The following is a 12,770-nucleotide window of genomic DNA, read 5'->3' on the forward strand; positions in this document are numbered from 1 at the left end:
CTTTGATATTCTTGACCTTTTGTTCTTCCACATTAATTTTGTTGTTATTTTTTCTAGCTCTATAAAATAATTTTTGGTCCTGGATGCTCGCTAGTCTGAGGGGGCAGCAGAGAAACCAAGCAGCTGATGCTGGGTCTGTGCTCATGGCCATTTACCCTTCCCCTCCTCCCCTTCTCTTCGCCCCCCACCTGGCCCGACCTGGCCTGGTTCCGAGGGGCAAACAGAAGCTTCCTGGCGGACACCCAGGTGGTATATATCTGCCTCTTAAAGTTGGGAGAAAAAAAACAACTTTTTGAGTAATAAAGATGCCTCCTAAATTCAAGTGCCACCTAAATGATGATGATGTCACTGGTTCCATGAAAAGTGAAAGGAGAGATCTTTTGGAAGAAGATTCAGATGAAGAAGATTTTTTCCTAAGGGGCCCATCTGGACCAAAATTTGGACCATGGAATGACAAAACTAGGCATGTACAGAATCGGGTGGATGAAGTAATTGATGTCATGCAAGAGAATATTACAAAAGTGATTCAAAGAGGAGAGAGACTGAATGAGCTAGGAGGCAAATCAGAAAGCTTATCAGATAACACAACAACTTCGAAGGAAGACCACTCTGGTGGCGTGGATGCAAAATGAAGGCCATCATGGCTCTGGTTGCTGTTATCATTTTGCTGGTGACTATCATTCCTATTGTCCTGAAATATCAGACTTGACTTGGTGACTAGAGAGCTCCAATAAAACAGTTCTGAGACAATTAAAAAAAAAAGATTGCTGCATAATTTAATGAAATATGTATATGACTTTCAAGTGTTTTTTCTCAAGAAGTAAAGAGGCAAGTGTCCAGTTCAAATTGGAGAACTGACAAGTTCCCGATTCGCCTTCTCCCCTTCAACAAATTTTGCTGTCATTAATTTATTTTAAAACAGAAACATCTACTTTGCCATGTTATAGGAACCTAATTTGAAACTAGATCCTTGCCAATACATTATTGTATATAGAGTTAAACATTGATGGTGATATTTATAATTTAACACAATTTCCTACTGTAAACTAGGGAGGTGGGAATTTATTGCATCAAGTTCAGGGATAGGGTGGGAGATAAGAGGTGAAACATTATGTAAAAAGGGATGGCAACCATTCAGTTAATGATTATAAAATGTATAATTTTTCTCATGTTAAAAAAATAGGTTTTGGAAATAGTTTCTATGTATTTATGGAGAAACTAATGTTTTCAATACTGCTACTTTCACCTGTGACTAAAGACGTTCCAGTAAACCTATTGTGCCTGTATGTAAAAAAAAAAAAAATTGGTAGTTTGATTGGTATGGCACCGAATAAGTAAATTAGTTTAGGCAGAATTGTCGTTTTTATTATATTGTCTCAGCCTAACCAAAAGCAATTGCTATTTTCCCAGTTGCTCAAATCTAACTTTATTTGTGTGAGAAATATTTTGTAATTGTGTTCATTTAGTTCCTGGGTTTGTCTTGGCAGGTAGACTCCCAAATATTTTATATTGTTTAAAGTTATTTTAAATGGAATTTCTCTTTCTGTATCTTGCTGTCGGACTTTGTTGGTCATATATAGAAATGCTGATGATTTATGTGGGTTTATTTTATAGCCTGCAACTTTGCTAAAGTTGTTAATTATTTCAAGTAGTTTTTCAGTTGATACTCTAGGATTCTCTAAGTATACTATCATATCATATCATACTGTACTGCAAAGAATGTTTGTTTTGTTTCCTCATTGCCTATTCTATTTCCTTCAACATCTTTTTCTTCTCTTATGGCTATAGCTAATATTGCTAGTACAATATGAAACAATAGTGGTGATAATGGGCATTCTTCTTTCACCCTGATCTTATTGGGAAGGCTTCTAGCTTATTCCCATTACAGATAATCCTTGCTGATGGTTTTAGATAGATACTACTTGTCATTTTAAGGAATGCTACATTTATTCCTATGTTCTCTAATGTTTTTCATAGGAATGAGTGCCTATTTTATCAAAAGCTTTTTCAGCATCTGTTGAGATAATTATGTTCTATGTTCTCCCTTCCTTCTGCTCCCAGTATAATCCTCTTTCTCACTCCTTAATTAATTTTTATGGCATCCCCTCCAATTTACCTTATATCCATACCTTCTGTTTATGTATACTCCTTACCTGCACTATTAGTGATACAGTTCTTAAGATTTACAAAGTATCATCTTCCTATGTAGGAATGTAAGCAGTTTAACCTTATTGAATCCCTTATGTTTTCTCTTTCCTTTTTACCTTTTTATGCTTCTCTTGAGTCTTGATATTGAAAATATTTTTTGTTCTACTATTTTTTGTATTCTCATAAAGGCTTGAAAGCCTTTCATTTCATTGAATGACCATTTTTACCCTTGAAGAATTATGTTCGGTTTTGCCAAGTAGGTGATTCTTGGTCGCAGTCCTAGTGCCTTTGCCTTCCAGAGTATCGTATTCCATGACCACTGATCCTTTAATGTTGCAGCTACTAAGTCCTGTGTGATCCTGACTGTGGCTCCCCAATATTTGAATTGCTTCTTTCTGGCTGCTTACAATATTTTTTTCCTTACCTGGAAGTTCTGGAATTTGGCTGTAACATTCCTGGGAATTTTCTTTTTGGGATCTCCTTCCAGAAGTGATTGGTGGATTCTTTCAATGTCTATGTTGTCCCCTAGTTCTCGGATATCAGGACAGTTTTCTTTGATAATTTCTTGAAGTATGATGTGTTTGATCATGGCTTTAGGTAGTCCAGTGATTCTGACATTATCTCTCCGGGATTTATTTTCCAGATCAGTTGTTTTTCCAATGAGCTATTTTACATTTTCTTCTATTTTTTTTGTCATTTTGATTTTGTTTGATTGATTCCTGATGTCTCATAGAGTCATTAGCATCCACTTGCTAAACTCTAATTTTTCAGGAATTATTTTCCTCAGTGAGCTTTTGTACTTCTTTTACATTTTGGCCAATTCTACTTTTTAACGAGTTGTTTTTTTTCTAAGCTCTTGACTCTTGTTTCATGATTCTCTTGCATCAGTCTCATTTATTTTCCCAATTTTTCTTCTCCCTCCCTTATTTGATTTTTAAATTCTTCCATGAGTTCTTTCTGGACTTGAGTCCCATTCCCATTTTTCTTTGGGGCTTTGCCCATGGGTATTTTGACATTGTTGTCCTCTTCTAAGTTTGTACCTTGATCTTCCCTATCACTATAATAGTTTTCTATGGTCAGATTCTTTTTTTTTTTTTGCTCATCTTTTCTAGCCTTTTTCCTTCTTTGTAGTTTTAAATTCCTAGGGTGAAAGGGGCACTGTCTCAAACTTCTTGTGCCAGGGGCTGCAGGCCCTGGCTGTTTGCCTGGTGCTGCACTGGTACTACCCTGAGGCATATAGGGGACCCTCATGCCTGGTGCTGCGCTGAGGGAGTGGAGGATTGCTGACACTGCTGGAGGCCACAGGCGTCATGCAGCTTACCTTGTTCTGTGCTGAGGTATGTGAGGCATCTCCCCATTCACCTGGTGCTATGCTCCGGCACAAAGGGCTCAGGGCCACCCACTGGCTTGCTGAGGCATGCTGCTGGCCGTCTGGGATGCCTCCTGGGCTGTCCTCCCTTTTTGTCTGAGTGAGGCAGAGCTTTCCTGCCAACCTTCCAAGTTTCCAGGGCTAGAAATTGTTTCACCCCATCTTGTTGCTAGTTATGCTGTTCCAGAATTCATTTAGGGGTGCTATTTTATAGTTGTTTGGAGGTAAATATGGGAGAGTTCAGGTGATTTCCTGTTTACTCCATTGTCTTGCCTCCCAGAAGTCCAAAGTGGCAGTCATCAAAACAGTGTGGTACTGGCTAAGAAATAGAATGGTGGATCAGTGGAATGAGTTAGGTACCCAAGATACAGTAGTCAATGCCCATGGTAATACGGTGCTTGATAAACCCGGAGACCCAAGCTTTTTTACAAAAAGACTCATTATTTGACAAAAATTGCTGTGAAAACAACATGGCAAAAACTAGATTTAGAGCAACATCTTATACCATATATTAAGATAAGGTCAAAATTGGTACATGATTTAGACATAAAGGGTGATACCATAAGCAAATTCAGAGACAAAGGAATAGTCCACCTGTCAGATCTCTGGATAAGGGAAGAATTTATGACCAAATAAGAGCTAGAGAACATTGTGAGATATAAAATGGATAATTTTGATTATATTAAATTTAAAAGTTTTTGCACAAGCCAAACCAATGCAGTCAAAATTAGAGGGAAAGCAGGAAAGTGGGGGGGGGGGGTGTTGTGTTTCACAGCAAGTTTCTCTGATTAAGGCCTTATTTCTAAAATTTATGGAGAACTAAGTCTAATTTATAAGAATATGTCATTCCCGAATTGATATGAACAGGTACTTTTCTGGTGAAGAAACCAAAGCTGTCTATAGTCATATGAAAAAATGCTTTAAATCACTACTGATTAGAGAAATGCAAATTAAAACAATGCCAAGGTACCACCTCATACCTATTATATTGGCCAATGTGACGGAAAAGGAAAATGATGAATGTTGGAGAAGATGTGGGAAAATTGGAACACCAATGCATTTTTGGTGGAGTTGTGAACTGATCCCGCCATTCTGGAGAGCAATTTGGAACTATGCCCAAAGGGCTATAAAACTGTACATACCCTTTGATCCAGAAATACCGGTGCTAGGTCTACATTCCAAAGAGATTTTTTTTAAAAAGTGAAAAGGACTGAAATGTACAGAAATATTTATAGCAGCTCTTTTTGTGGTGGCAAAGAATTGGAAATTGAGGGATTGCCCATCAATTGGGGAATGGCTGAACAAGTTGTGGTGTATGATTGTAATGGAATACTATAGTGCTATAAGAAATGCTTTCACAAAAACCTGGAAAGACTTACGTGATGCATGATGCACAGTGAGTGAAGTGAGCTGAACCAGGAGAACATTGTACACAGTAACAGCAACATTGTACGATGATCAACCATGAATAATTTAGCTGTTCTCAACAAGACAATAATTGAAGGCAATTTCAAAGGCCTCGTGATGAAAAATGCTATCCACCTCCAGAGAAAGAACTGGTGGACTCTGAATGCAGATCAAAGCATACTGTTTTTCACTCGGTTTTTATGGGTTGGGTTTTTTTTTTTGGACTATGTTTTGTTTTGTAACATGACTAATATGGAGATGACATGGTTTGGGCTTGCTGGGAACCCAGAAATGTCAGGGTGCAAGGGGGAGTTGCCTGGAACAAATTCACACACTCAAACCATCTTCCAGTCAAGTGGAAAAGTTTAAATAGAGGCAGGCCAAGTTCCTAGAGAACCTACAAACTAATGCAGATGGTGCAGATGCTTATATACAAAAGGGACAGTGAAAGGATCTGGGTGGGATTAAGAAGTGGTAAGTAGTCTGGGGTGGGCCAGGTGCAGCCTTGAAAGGAATATCAAGTAGGCTAATTAGGTGGTCTAGGAGGGCTGGGGTGGGCTGTGAGCCTTGTGTAAACCCCCGGTGATCTGGGCTGCTGAAATGGATGAGAAAATTCAGGGACTGGGCTGCTTTCAAAGACATGGTCTTTTCCTTTTAGGGGTCCAGGTCCCATCACCCCATAAAGTCCATGTGGCTGCTTGAAGGGGCAGTGCTTCTGGGAGTGGGGAGGAAATGGTGCCCCCTGTTCTCTTTCCTGTTGGACTCATTGGGAGGACGGGGCTCTATATGATTGAAGATGACAGGAGGAGCCTCCTCAAAGCTGGGAGGGCCAGTTGTCCCGGGTGCTCTAAGCATGGGGGAGGGTCTGGGATTCTCTGGGGAAGGACATGTAGGAGTTACATAGCCATAGCCTTTGATGTGAGTTCTCATCTCCCCATGCCACCTTCTTCCCCTGGCTGGGTGGGGTCTTGTGCTCCCCCATAAAATGGGGATGATGATCCATCATGCCAACAACATAGTCTCCCCCTTAGCCCATGAGCCCCCTGACAGCAAGGTGTGTGCTGCTTTTGCACACAGTAGGTGCTTACTTGATGCTTTTTCAATCCCTTCCTTTTCCTGACTTGTTCACAGATCTCCCAAAGGCCAGACTGAGCCAGAATGAGCAGTGTGCAGAACCTGTTGCTGGAGTCCCTCCTGGGCACGAAGCACGTGGACAATGCTGCCATCATCAAGATACACGAGCGCACTGTCTTGGTGTCCTCACCAGGGTTTAATGTAAGAAAAGAAGGTTGGGCACAGAGAGGGGTTAGTGCCAGAACAGAGAGGCTTCTGAGGCTACACAGAGTTCAAATCCAGCCTCAAACACTGAATACCTGGGTGACCCTGGGTAAATCACTGAACTCTGTCTGCCTCAGTTTCTTCAACTGTCCAGTGGGGTTCATAATAGCCCCTATCTCCCAGGGTGGTTGTGAGGATCAAATGAGGTAATCTTTGTAAAGCCCTTAGCCAGTGCCTGGCCCACAGTAGGCACTTTATCAGCACTTCTTCCTTGCCCCTGTTTTGCCCTAACAACTGCAGATATCACCCAGTGACATCCGTGCGCTTGTGAGCGGATTCTCCAGGAACCCTGTTCAAGTGCGGAGGGATGGGCTGTACTTCAGAGAGAAGGATTACAAGTGTGTCAGAGCAGATGAGCGCTCCCTTTATGCCAGGAAGGTGTGTGGCTGAGGGCAGGGGCCCCTGGGGAGGAGCTGGGCCCCCATCTCACACCACACGCCCGCAGTACGTTCATGATGGACGGAAGGCGTGTTAATGAATGCACCACTGAAAACAGAGAAGAGGCAGAGCAAATGCTCTGCACAGGGAGGAAATGCTTGTTTTCTTTTTCAAAAATATGTTTTATTGATATCGTTTGTTTTTAACATCGCCAAGATTTCCCCTGTATGCTTCCTCTTCTCCTGTCCCAAAAGAGCCATTCCTTATAACAAAGGATTTGTAAAAGAAAAAGAAAAAGGGAAAGATGAAGGGGGAAAACAATCAGCAAAAACATCGACACATCAAAAACAAAGCAAAACACCTGACCTCGTCTGTAGTGTTACGGGAGCACGGACGTGGCTGTTTCCTGGGGCGCACGTCTAGGTCAAAGGGCATGGACACGGTTGTTGTTTTCTTTTTCTTTCCCTGATTCCCAAGTGCTCTGGTCGGGTCCAACCCCGGGAGTGGCTTATCGTCCCGTCATCTTCACCAAGAACGGAGAGAGTCCCTAGATTCCTTTGATCGCTGCATTGGTAACTTTGATTATCAGGCATTTTTCTTTTACTTTTAATTTGAACTAGCAAACATCGGACAAAAGGAGCACTTTCACAGACACGTGAGAATAGGAAATGTGCGTTTGAGATGGATCTGTGAATGTCTGTAATGTGCAGCTTTCTTTTCTCTTTAAGTACATAAATTCAGCCTGTAACTTTCTTTTTTTTTTTTTTAAATTAAGTACTGGTCAATTTTATTTATTTATTTATTTGGTTAGGCAATGGGGTTAAGTGACTTGCCTAGGGTCACACAGCTAGTAAATGTTATGTGTCTGAGGCTGGATTTGAACTCGGGTCCTCCTGAATTCAGGGCTGGTGCTCTATCCACTGTAGCGCCACCTAGCTGCCCCAGCCTGTAACCTTCATAGCCTTCCTGCTTGCCTCTGCCTCCTCTGTTCAGGGCGTTTTAAAATGCTTCAATGATGATTTTCTTTTCTTTTTTCTTTCTTTTATTTTGGGGGTGGTGGAAACTCTATTGCCATCCCTACTGAAAAAAAGGAAAAACAAAACTCCCGTGCATAGTCAAGCAAAACAAACTCCCCCTTTGGCCACATCCAAAAAATAAATGTTGTGACCCGCAGACTGAGCCCATCCCCCCAGGCAGGAGATGGGCAGTGCGCTTCATCATTGGCGCTCTGGAATCTTGTGCTCATTGGGTTGGGCGGAGTTCTTCACTTTTTGAGGGTTGCATCTCTTCACAACTCTGAGAGTTGTCTGGTTTGGGGTTGTTTTTGTTTGTTTGTTTCACAAAATGTTCTCCTGGTTCAGCTTCTTCCCTCTGCATCAATTCATGCAAGTCTTCCCAGGTTTTTCTGAAACCATGGCCCAGTAGTATCCCACCCCATTCATGTGCCATCAGCTGGTCAGCCATGCCTTAATCGATGGGCCCTTCCCCCCTCAGTTTCCAGCTTGTGACTCACTCCTGTGAAAAGAGCTGCTATAAAACACCCTTGTTCTCAGGGCTTCCTTTCCTCCATCTCTTGTCTCTGAGCTATCGGCCTAGCAACCGTAGTGCTCGAAATTATGCTTTAGAGTTTTAATACGCAGTTTGGTAACTCTTGGGACATAGTTCCAACAGCTTTCCAGGACAGCTGGACCAGTTCACGGTTCCAGCAGGGTGTCAATGACCTGGTTTTCCCACAGCCTCACTGACTTCCACCATGGTCCGTTTTTGTCCACTTGGCCAATCTGATGGGTGTGAGGTGGAACCTCAGAGGTGCTTTCAAGGGCGTATCTCTGATTATGAGTGGTTTGAGCCTCTTTTTCAAAAGATTGTCGATAGCTTGCATTTCTTCTTTAGAAACTCCCTGTCCATACCCTTGACCATGTATGTGTTAGGGAATGGCTCTTGGTCTTAGAAGCTGGAGTCACTTCCTTCTCTGTCTTGGATATGGGTCTGTGTTCACACTTTGCTAGGCCTACGCCTGGGGGGGTTTCCTGCTGGTTCCTGGGTGTGGACAGGAGCTGAGAGGGAAGAACCAGTCAGTCAGTCAATGAGTCAGTGAACATTTCTGAAGCACCTACCCTGCTACCTTAGCACCGCGCTAAGCCTGGGAGGACAAAGAAGAGCCCTCAAGGAGCCCACACTTTAAGGAGGGAGACAAATGTAAACAGATAAATAGAAAGCAAGCCAAGGATGGGATAAATAGACAATAATGAACAGAGCAAGGGCAGTGGAACAAAGAGGCAGTGGGGAGGGCTTCCTGGAGGAGAAGGATTTCACTAGGGACTTGAAGGAAGCCAGAGAGGGGAGTGGACCGCTGCTGCCCTGGGATGGCAGACGCGCAGCCCTGGGCTCCGGTGCACGTGGTGGGCTGACACAGCCTCCCTCCACCCAAGGACCGTGGACGAGTCGTGACAGCCTATAAGGAGAGAGTCCTTCTGGACCTTCTGGAGCTGGTTCAGCTTAGCTAACCGGTGCTTGGGAGGAGCTGCCAAAAGACCCAAGTCAGCTCCACCTTCCCTACTGGCTGCAGCACCAGGCATTGTTGGCATCTGGGTAAATCAATGATGGGAAATAGCCACATGGCCCCTGAGCCCTTGGTCTTTGGCTTCAGGGACCATGAGGGAAGTCTGTGACCATGGGAGAGAGAGCCACAGAAACGTGGGGGTCAGAGTCCAGGCCTGTTGCTGCAGCTGCTGAGCACTGAGGCTCTATCCTTGGGGGGCTGTTCAGCCTTCATTCTCCAGTGGAGCAGTGACGTTAGGAGGGGGATGCCTCGATTTGCAAGTGCATTTGGATTGAAGTGAGGCAGAGCTGCGCAAAGTTGTCAGCCTGGCCCTCTACCCCAGAGGGGTCAGGGTCCGGTGGCAGGACACAGGTCAGGATGACCGTAGAGGCAAAGCTGCGGGTCTGGCCTCTTCCCTGATTGAGCCGAGGATCATGGTGACTTTGAGGAGCTGGGGTTCGAGCCCTGCAGGAGCAGTTCCCCAGAGGATGGCTGTGGGCCCTGGGAAGGAAGCCTGGCCGTTCCCAAGGCTCTTGGGTTCAGGGACCGGGGCTGTCTCCATCAGGGTGTGAGGGGAGGTGGTGGTCCAGGTACGCTTTCTTCTCTCTCAGAGCGCCCTGCTTGCTGCTCCAGGGAAGCTGGCTTGTCTGTCCTGTTAACGACTAGTGGAGATAGCTACTGCTCCACAGAAGTTGCTTCCCCAGTTCATGGCTATGAGGACCATTAAGGCTAGAAGCAGGCTGGCTGTGAGGTACTTAGGTCCTCCTGACTCCAGGGCCGGTGCTCCATCCACTGCGCCACCTAGCTGCCCCCTGAGGTACTCCTCAGGGCGGGGAGATGTCGTAGGCCTGGCCTAGAGAGTGGGGCTCGAGCATATAGGTTAGGGGTCTGGAGTCTCCTGACCCCCGCCTCCTTCAGCTGTGTTCCCCCCCACTGTTAGGTACCATGGGTCACATGCCTCTGTGTCCTGTAACTAATCACTTAACCTTAATTAAAAAAGTAGAGTTATTTCAAAGATAGAGCAAGAATAAAGTCCCTGCTTTCTCCTCCACTCAGAATTGGCTCTTTTCCACACGTAGCTTTGATCTCACCAAGTTCTTCAGTACCTTCCTGTGCTTCTCCCTAGAACAACACGGGGCTGGTGGTTGTTCAAACCAATCTCTACCTCCTGGTGGCCACGTATCGGGAGGACATGTATGCCAGCGTGTGCGTGGAGGCTGCTGAGAAGCTGGGTAAGGGACCCCTGTGCCAAGATGTGTATGCGTCTCGGGGACCCATTCCTAATGACTGATGCTTCAGGTTGGCAAGATCGTCCACCGATACTGGGCTGCCAAATTGTCCTTCCTCCTCTCGGCGGCCTCCAGAGGTCTCCTAGCCAGGTGGTTGAGACCATGCCCAGCCTGCCTCCAGCTCCTTCACTGTTCCTGGCCCAACCATCCCCGTGTCCCTGCAGGCCACTCCTCAGCCTAGAATGCTTCCTCTCCTCTCCTGGGGACCACTCTACCCCCTGGATTTACTGATCCATGGACCCCTGAGTGTGCAGGCTTCTGGGGGGCACTGTTTCCCAGGATCCCAGAGCTGAGAGGGACTTCAGTGGCTACTGAGCTCAACCCTCACCTGTCTCCACTGCCCCAGCCTGGAAGACCTGTGTGGTAGGTCACCCGCTCCATACTGGGATAGCTCTTTGCACGTGGTTCTGCCTGCTGGGCTCATGGAGCACACACGACTGCCCGACAGATACTTTGGGGTGTCTTCCCCCTCACCGAGTTTTTTCTTCTCCAGGCTCCATGTGACCAGTCCCTTCAGGCCTTTCCCATCGAGGCCCCCCTCCAGTTTATCAGCGTCCTTCTTAAACCACAGTCCTCTCGACAAGGCCAGATGAGGGCAGAGGAGAGCAGGACTCTCACCTCCCTTTCTGGCTGCCGCCCAGGGGACAGGGGCCAGTCCATTGCCCCCAGCAGACCTTCAGGACACCTGCTTCCCACACCTACCCACCACCCCATGTCATGGCATTCCCAAAGAAGTGTACAGTCAGGGTGGGGGAGAATCTGGAAAGGCCTTTGAAAGGAGATGGCCTCTGAGGGGAGGGAAAGGGGACGACATCCCAGCCTAGCAGCAGCATAGAAAAGATAAACAAGCAAGGCACTGGGGAGCCCTGGAAGATTTGAGCAGGAGAAGGTGATGGAGAGAGCTGGGGTTTTGGCAAACTGTCTCCAGAGTCATAAAATCCACAGGAAATGCTCAGCACTGTCCAACAATGGAGATTAGGGAGTGGGGCCTGTCCAAAGTCTGGCTCTGCTGCTGCGGCCCAACAGATGCTGACTTTGGGGACTTGGAGGATGAGTCAGATTTTACCTGTTTTCTTCACCTCGTCCTCAGCCCCACAGAGGTCTCCTCTGTCACCTCTGAGTGTCCCGGCCTCATAGAAATGCTACTCATGCCATAGTGACCTTCAGAGATGGCACCTGGACCTGACCCAGGCTTCTGTCCAAAGCTAAACTGCACGGTCCTGGTTCCCTCAGGGCCCATCTGACACAGAGGCCAGCTGAACCCCAGTTGGAACATCTCTCTTGTTTTATCCTAGGTGACTACTTAAGGAAGAAGGGAAGTTAATTCACTCAGAAGACTCTGAAAACCTCAACTGTCTTTAAGAAAAAAACAAGAAATTTCCAGAGAGGAAGGTTGGGGTCATGAATAATAGACCAGGCTGTGCAGGGTGACAGTCACCCTCAGGGTCTGGATTAGGGTAGAGGTCCTGTTCAGGGTCAGAAGTAGGGTTAGGTTAGTGTTAACATCCTAGACTGTCCAGGGTTAAGGGTCAGGGTTGGGGTCAGAGCCAGGATTAGGGTTGGTGATGTGGTTAACAGTTTAGACTGTCCAGGGTTAAGGGTCAGGATTAGGGATGATGTTAGGGTTGGCAGCGTAGATTGTCCAAGGTCAGGGTCACAGTTGAGGTTAAGCACTGCATGACGGCTGCTCTTAGACTGTCTAGGGTCAGGGTCAGGGTCAGGGTCAGAATCAGAGTCTCCAACCTGAAGAAGGAAGCAGCCTTTATCTTGAAGAACAAGATTCTTGGATGCTGGCTCAGAGGGCCTGGAGGCCTAGAGGAAACAGCTTTTTCTTCCTGGGGTTGGAATTTTCCCCACGCCTGCCTAAAAGGCCATTCCTCCAGGGCTTTCTGGCCCAGCCTCTGGGGCACTTTGGGCCTCAGGCTGTCTCCCTAGGCCTCCTGGTGCTGCTGCTGTTTCTGTGAAAGGCTTTTCCCTGAACGCTGCCCCTCCTTGGTCGTACCTGAAGGGCCAGTAGGTGGGTAGTAGGGGCATAGGGCAAAATGTCACCCAAACTTGGGACAGATTTATCGCCCCCAGGAGCCCAAATGCCAGCCCCCCAGGGGAGTGGACTCCTTGAGAACTGGCCCTTGTCCACCCTTGAGAGAATAGGAACTGTGGTTGTTATCAAGCCTTCACACTGAGACCTCACCCCAGATACCTTTCCGTGACCCCGTGACCCGCCCCCAGCCTCGGCTCTCAGCTCTCAGCTTTCTTCAAAGCCAAATAAACCTCTTTCTTATCTTCTGTGTTGCCTCAC

The 12,770-nt window shown here is 46.2% G+C and overlaps 1 protein-coding gene and 1 pseudogene across 4 annotated transcripts in view; both read left to right on the forward strand.

The window, feature by feature from the left end:
- The window catches only part of PFN4 (profilin family member 4), a 39,721-nt gene extending 26,964 nt beyond the window's left edge, over positions 1-12,757 (forward strand). The window contains exons 2-5 of one of the 4 annotated variants that reach the window (XM_027858046.1): positions 6,056-6,199; positions 6,503-6,640; positions 10,309-10,414; positions 10,965-12,757. In XM_027858046.1, coding sequence (XP_027713847.1) covers positions 6,083-6,199; positions 6,503-6,640; positions 10,309-10,414; positions 10,965-10,975 — 372 coding nt within the window. In that variant the 5' untranslated portion in view covers positions 6,056-6,082 and the 3' untranslated portion in view covers positions 10,976-12,757. Of the gene's footprint in view, positions 1-5,210; positions 5,399-6,055; positions 6,200-6,502; positions 6,641-10,308 lie in introns of those variants that run through there. The other 3 variants (XM_027858045.1, XM_027858044.1, XM_027858043.1) reach the window with 3 other exon arrangements.
- On the forward strand, positions 295-780 carry LOC114040059 (annotated as a pseudogene).
- Positions 12,758-12,770: the final 13 nt, after the last annotated feature.

This window comes from Vombatus ursinus, unplaced genomic scaffold, assembly GCF_900497805.2.
Source record: "Vombatus ursinus unplaced genomic scaffold, bare-nosed wombat genome assembly UNPS02012622.1, whole genome shotgun sequence".
Taxonomy (NCBI): Eukaryota; Metazoa; Chordata; class Mammalia; order Diprotodontia; family Vombatidae; genus Vombatus; species Vombatus ursinus.